General features: G+C 44.7%; 1 protein-coding gene across 1 annotated transcript in view; it reads left to right on the top strand.

The window, feature by feature from the left end:
- The first annotated feature begins 848 nt into the window (after positions 1 to 848).
- ZNF462 (zinc finger protein 462) overlaps positions 849 to 7,184 on the top strand; it is a 53,080-nt gene continuing 46,744 nt past the window's right edge. Inside the window, exons 1-2 of the mRNA XM_009998169.1 lie at positions 849 to 1,068; positions 1,672 to 7,154. Of these exons, the coding sequence (XP_009996471.1) occupies positions 849 to 1,068; positions 1,672 to 7,154 (5,703 nt within the window). The remainder of the gene's footprint in view (positions 1,069 to 1,671; positions 7,155 to 7,184) is intronic.

The raw sequence follows: 7,184 nt of genomic DNA, 5'->3' as shown, positions 1-7,184 counted from the left end.
GCTTTTGGATAAATCAAGGAAGTCATGATTCCTCTGACTGCTTGCAGCTTTTGTTTCCATTGCATTTTTTGCAGTATTCCTATTCCCATTGCTGTCTCTCTCTTCCTCCAGCCGTTTCCATTCCCCAGACTCCTAATGCAGAAAGGTCACATCCCCAGAATAGACTAAAATGAAACTGTAAACATTTTAACAAAGAATGGAGATACCCTCACAAGGCTTGGTGGAATTAGAGCAGAGCAAAACATTCTATCTTGGGTTCACGTAGCTGCATCTTGTCTTGCTGTTATGTCTAGGTATTCCACCAAAATCAGGACTGATAGAAGAGCAAACTTATTCCTGTGAAGGCTTTTTGATCTATGGTAGTGAAACAGGTGGGACGTAGCAACTTCCACCAAGGTTAGAGTGGGTCTCACATGGCAGAAGCACTGTCTTTGGATTATAAATGCCAGTGTCTGACTGGAGATAATGTACTTTTCTTCTGAGTTTTGGTCTTTGAACAAAACCATTTCTGAACAACAGCTCTATCCTGTGTAATGGAAAAGCCAAGAGGACAAAGTATCATTATTCACTTTTCAGAAAGTTGACTGTTCATAGTGTTGAATCAGCAACTTGTGAGCTATCTTGATAAGACTTCATGTGAATCAAAATTTATGCTCCTTAATATGATAAGCAAAGGTTTGAGTTTCACACCACAGTATTTGCAGAATCACTGAAAATGACTGAGTCATCATAAGCTTGGTATTACCTATTTTCAAGGTTCATTACAATGACATTGCTGTAAAACGTAACTCTTCCCTTCCCCTTACTTTCTTGCAGAATTTACTGATGTAAAAGATCATCCCTGAACCATGGAGGTGCTGCAGTGTGATGGCTGCGATTTTCGAGCTCCATCTTATGAAGATCTAAAAGCTCACATTCAGGATGTTCACACTGCTTTTCTGCAGCCAACTGATGTCTCCGAAGAAAGCCCTAGCCAGCCAAGGTCTGGTTCTATGAATGCTAGCAACCAGACTGAGGTTGAATTTTCTTCTGTAAAGGATGAATTTACTATTGCAGATGAAATAGCAGGTAAATCTCAACTCTAAGATTGATCTCAACTTAAGATCTCAACTCTAACCCCCTATTTCACATGTGGCTTATCGCAGTGTGTTTTAGTTTCTGCTTTTAATGTGATCTCAAAAACTTGCATTATCTTTATTCCTGTGTCAGCTAAGCAGGTGTCTAGCTTCAGCCATATTGGTTCACACCATGTCTTTTTCTATAAATGCAAACATGGCGGATGATTTTATTTCCCAGCTGCTTTTCATGTATTTCTTCATACTGCTGCTTGGTTTTCAGATTTTCATGGGTCTTCTTCACTACCATGAACCATCTCAAATTTTTCAACTTTATTACTGTGGTAGCTTTCTTTTTTCCCATTAGAAGATTATTTTTTAAACTGTTTGTCCCAGACTATACATCACAGTCATACATACATAAACACAATGCATAATGGTTGTGTTTGTAACCATAGTCAGATATGTGGATCTCACAAAAAGTAAGCGGGGGAATCCTGGTGTGATTTTTATCTCTTCAGGATGTGATTGCATTCTCATGCATACAGGATGGGTGGAGAAAAAGCCTCTAATTTGATTTTACTTATTTACATATACACCTTAATTCTCATTTTAGGGCAAAATGCAACAAGTCAGATGGGGACTGGAAGTTACTATAGCCAGAGCCAGACTTTCTATGGTCAGCACATGGCTCCAAATCCTAAACCAACCAACAAGTTTTTCCAGTGCAAGTTCTGTGTGCGTTACTTCCGTTCCAAAAACCTCCTGATAGAGCATACACGCAAGGTTCATGGAGCACAGGCTGGGGGGAGCTCGGTGGGGCCACCAACTGCTAGTTCCCTTAATTACAACGTGATGATGCACGAAGGGTTTGGCAAAGTTTTCAGTTGCCAATTCTGCACCTACAAGTCACCCAGGCGCGCAAGGATTATTAAACACCAGAAAATGTATCACAAAAGCAACCTTAAAGAGAGTTCAACTCCTCCTGCTGCTTCTGCTATGTCTGAATCAACATCTGTTTCCATGCCAGTTCAGGAGGCCTGCAAGGAGCTGCCTGCAGAGGTGGTGGAGCGGAGCATTTTGGAATCCATGGTCAAGCCACTGACAAAGTCTAGAGGCAACTTTTGCTGTGAATGGTGCAGCTACCAGACACCTCGAAGGGAGCGTTGGTGTGACCACATGATGAAGAAGCACCGCAGCATGGTGAAAATACTGTCAAGCCTGAGGCAGCAACAAGATGGAAGTGGTGCACCCGATGTACAGAGTAAGAGTGCCCAGAGTGCCTCTCCAAACTCTAATTATATCTCCATGAATACAACAGGACGTGAGATGTCGAACGCTAATGTCTCAAACTTCAGGAGCTCTATGGGCAATTCCCTTATCAGGCCCAACTCTTCTACATCTTCCAAGTTTTCTTCTGTGTCTTACCCTCAAATAAAGCCTAAGTCACCTCACAACTCGGGCATGGTTAATTTGTCTGACAGATCCCGCTATGGAATTGCTGATATGACGAATTCTTCTGCTGACCTGGAAACAAGCAGTATGCTAAATGACTCCAGCTCAGATGAAGAGCTAAATGAAGTGGACAGCGAGAATGGTTTGAACTCCATGGATCACCAGACCTCTGGAATGTCTGCAGAGCAGCTGATGGGATCTGATGGCAACAAACTATTGGAAACAAAGGGGATTCCCTTTAGAAGGTATATGAACAGGTTCCAGTGTCCTTTTTGCCCTTTCCTGACAATGCACCGCCGAAGCATTTCTCGTCACATTGAGAACATCCACCTGTCTGGAAAGACAGCTGTGTATAAGTGTGATGAATGCCCTTTCACCTGCAAGAGTTCATTAAAGCTTGGTGCCCACAAGCAGTGTCACACAGGAACAACATCAGACTGGGACGCTATGAACTCTCAGACTGAAAGCATTGCCTCTTCCTTGAATGACAGCACAGTGTCTTACGAGAGTGGAAATATAAATGGCAGGAAGTCAGCTGGGATGATGGAACCAGTACAGCCACAGCAGCCACAACAACAGTCACCCCAGCCCCATTCACAGCATCCCTACAAGTGCACAATGTGCACCTATTCCACCACAACTTTAAAAGGCCTCAGAGTTCATCAGCAGCACAAGCATTCATTCTGTGACAATTTGCCAAAATACGATGGTCCGCCATCAAACGCACCACAAGAGAGTGAGGCAGATGCTCACCCCTCTGCCAGCACAGTGAAGAAGAGCCAGACCTCCATCCTGGGACTGTCATCTAAAAATAACTTTGTTGCGAAGGCCCCTCGAAAGGTGTCAAATGACTTCCCTTTAGATCTCTCTCCAGTGAAAAAGAGAACTAGAATTGATGAAATAGCGAGCAACCTGCAGAGCAAAATCAACCAAAACAAACAGCAAGAAGATGCTGTGATTAATGTAGAGGATGACGAGGAAGAGGAGGAGGACAATGAGGTGGAGATAGAAGTGGAGTTAGACAGAGAAGAAGAGCAAGCAGAGCCAATGATAGAGGTTTCCAGTTCTTACACACCCCAGCAAATGTGGGGCAGAGATGCTAATGATTCCCAGAAGGAGACAAACTTTAGAAGCATGCAGCATGACTACAATTCCACAAATGGAGCAGAAATTGAGCTCACTTTATCTGAAGATGAGGAAGACTATTATTCTTCTGTCAGCATGAAGGACCATCAGAGCCCTAATGCCTCTGTTCTGGGGACCCAGACCAACATGTATGGTACTGATCAGAACAATGAAAATTCAGAGTTTAACGATTCTGGCAGGCTTTACTATTGTAAACACTGTGATTTCAGCAACAAATCTGCCAGAAGTGTTAGCACCCACTACCAGCGAATGCATCCATATATTAAATTCAGTTTTAGGTATATCCTGGATCCAAATGACCACAGTGCAGTATACCGGTGTCTTGAGTGCTATATTGACTACACAAACTTTGAAGACCTACAGCAGCATTATGGAGAGCATCACCCTGAAGCTATGAATGTACTGAACTTTGATCATTCTGATCTGATTTACCGCTGCCGTTTCTGCTCTTATACAAGCCCGAATGTTAGAAGCCTGATGCCACATTACCAAAGAATGCATCCCACAGTGAAAATTAACAATGCAATGATATTTTCAAGCTATGTTGTTGAGCAGCAAGAAGGGCTGAACACAGAGTCTCAGACACTGAGAGAGATCTTGAATTCTGCTCCAAAAACTATGGCAACCTCCACCCCCGTGGCTCGCGGGGCTGGTGTGCCAGCTGGTTTTAACAAAAGTGCCGCCAAGAGTTTTAGTCCTGAATGTGAAAATCAGAAGGAACCTTCAGTCAGTTCTGTGGTTGTTTATGACTGTGATGTGTGTTCATTTGCAAGCCCTAACATGCATTCAGTTCTGGTGCATTACCAGAAAAAGCACCCCGAAGAAAAAGCATCATATTTCAGAATTCAGAAGACCATGCGTGTAGTCTCTGTAGAGAGGGGCTCTGCCCTGGCTCAGATGTCTTTTGAGCTGGGGACACCAGTCTCCCCAAAATTGTCCAGCTTGGCTTCTCAACCCCCACATGTCCCACCACCCCCTCCAGACCTTTCTACCGAACTCTACTATTGCAAACACTGTTCATACAGCAACCGATCAGTTGTGGGAGTGCTTGTCCACTACCAGAAAAGGCACCCAGAAATAAAGGTCACTGCCAAATACATCAGACAGGCACCCCCCACCGCAGCAATGATGAGAGCCAGTGAGTTGCCACCTGGTATTCAGAGGCCACCAGTGTCAATGCAACCGTTGAGCCGGGCTGGATCTGAAACCTCTATGAATCCTTCGGAGAATGAAATGTTCTTCTGCCAACACTGTGATTATGGAAATCGGACTGTGAAGGGTGTGCTCATTCATTATCAGAAGAAGCATCGTGACTTCAAAGCTAATGCAGATGTGATAAGGCAGCATACAGCCACCATTAGAAGCCTTTGTGATCGCAGCCAGAAGAAATTGTCTGGCAGCATGCCTGGACACACCTCTGGCACTGAACGGGACAAGTCAAAGCTGAGAGCCCTCAAATGCAGGCAGTGCAGCTATACATCACCTTACTTCTATGCATTGAGGAAGCATATTAAGAAAGACCACCCAAATCTGAAGGCCACAGTCACATCCATTCTGAGATGGGCATTTCTGGATGGCATGATAGAAGCAGGTTATCACTGTGAATGGTGCATTTATTCACACACAGAGCCAAGTGGTTTGCTTGTGCATTACCAAAGGAGACATCCTGAGCATTATGTTGACTATACATATATGGCAACTAAACTCTGGGCAGGTCCTGATCCTTCCCCTCCTGCCCTAGTGATGCCAACAGAGATAAAGACCTATAGGTGCAGAGACTGCATTTTTGAAGCATCTTCCATTTGGGATATTACTAATCACTATCAGGCATTTCACCCTTGGGCCATGAATGGGGATGAATCTGTGCTGGTAGATATAATTAAGGAGAAGGATACTGTTGATAAAGCCATCCCACAGCCTGATGAAGTTGGGGCCAGGATGGATTCTGAAGACCAGATAACAACATCACACATGGATCAGGATGCAGAGTGTGGAGACGATCCCACCCTTTCCCAGGAAAAAACTGTCCAGCTCTCTTCTGCAAATCCTGCTATCTCTTCCACTCCTTATCAGTGTACAGTTTGCCAGTCTGAATACAATAACTTGCATGGCCTTCTGACACATTATGGAAAAAAGCATCCTGGCATGAAAGTGAAAGCTGCGGACTTTGCTCAGGATATAGATATTAACCCAGGGGCTGTATATAAGTGCAGACATTGCCCATACATTAATACACGTATTCATGGCGTTCTTACACACTACCAGAAACGGCATCCATCAGTAAAGGTCACTGCTGAAGACTTTGTGCATGATGTGGAGCAGTCAAATGATATTGCTCAGAACGATGTGGAAGAGACAAGTAGGATTTTCAAGCAAGGCTATGGTGCTTATCGGTGTAAACTCTGCCCTTACACCCATGGAACACTTGAGAAGCTGAAAATTCACTATGAGAAGTATCACAATCAACCTGAATTTGATGTTTTTGCCCAGTCACCACCAAAGGTTTCTGCCTCAGTGGAGCCAGACCTGGTGACTGAAATCAAGGCGTCGCCAGAACTTGTTGCTGAGGATATTGGAGAAGTCTCTCTGCCAGCACCTCATTTCTCCAGTTCTCACTTAGTGTCTCACACAGTTTTCCGGTGTCAGCTCTGTAAATACTTTTGCTCAACCCGGAAGGGGATAGCGAGGCACTACCGCATCAAGCATAACAATGTTCGGGCACAGCCAGAGGGCAAGAACAACCTCTTCAAATGTGCTTTGTGTTCATACACCAACCCTATCCGCAAAGGGCTTGCAGCACACTACCAGAAAAGGCATGACATTGATGCTTACTACACTCACTGCTTAGCAGCCTCCAGGACAGTGAGTGACAAACCCAATAAAGTGATCATTCCATCTCCTCCCAAGGATGACACTCCTCAGTTAAGTGAGGAGCTGAGGAGGGCTGTAGAGAAGAAGAAATGCTCACTTTGTTCCTTCCAGTCCTTTAGCAAAAAGGGGATTGTGTCCCACTACATGAAGCGTCACCCTGGTGTCTTCCCTAAAAAGCAGCATGCTAGCAAGCTGGGGGGTTACTTCACTGCCGTGTATGCTGATGAGCATGAAAAGCCAGCTCCAGTTGAGGAAAGGAATGACTTTGAAAAGCCTGAGGTGGAGACTGAGGCTCAGGAGATTGAGTGGCTTCCTTTCAGGTGCATAAAGTGTTTCAAGCTGTCCTTCAGCACAGCAGAGCTGCTGTGCATGCATTACACCGACCACCACAGCAAGGATTTGAAGAGGGACTTTGCCATACTGGGAAGTGGCACTCGGTCTCAGAGCCCTGTCTACCAGTGCAAGCACTGTGACATGAAATTGCATAGCACGGCAGAGCTGACTGCACACTTGAATGGTCACAACGAGGAATTCCAGAAGCGTGCCAAACGTCAGGAGAGGAGGAAGCAGCTTTTGAGCAAGCAGAAATATGCAGATGGTGCTTTTGCAGATTTCAAACAAGAAAGGGTAAGGATTTGTGTGTCTGGTCTCTTTCCC

Source organism: Chaetura pelagica, unplaced genomic scaffold, assembly GCF_000747805.2.
Source record: "Chaetura pelagica isolate M959 unplaced genomic scaffold, ChaPel_1.0 scaffold145, whole genome shotgun sequence".
Classification (NCBI taxonomy): Eukaryota; Metazoa; Chordata; class Aves; order Apodiformes; family Apodidae; genus Chaetura; species Chaetura pelagica.
Note: the sequence above shows the minus strand (reverse complement) of the source record. Positions and strands in the feature narration are given on the sequence as shown.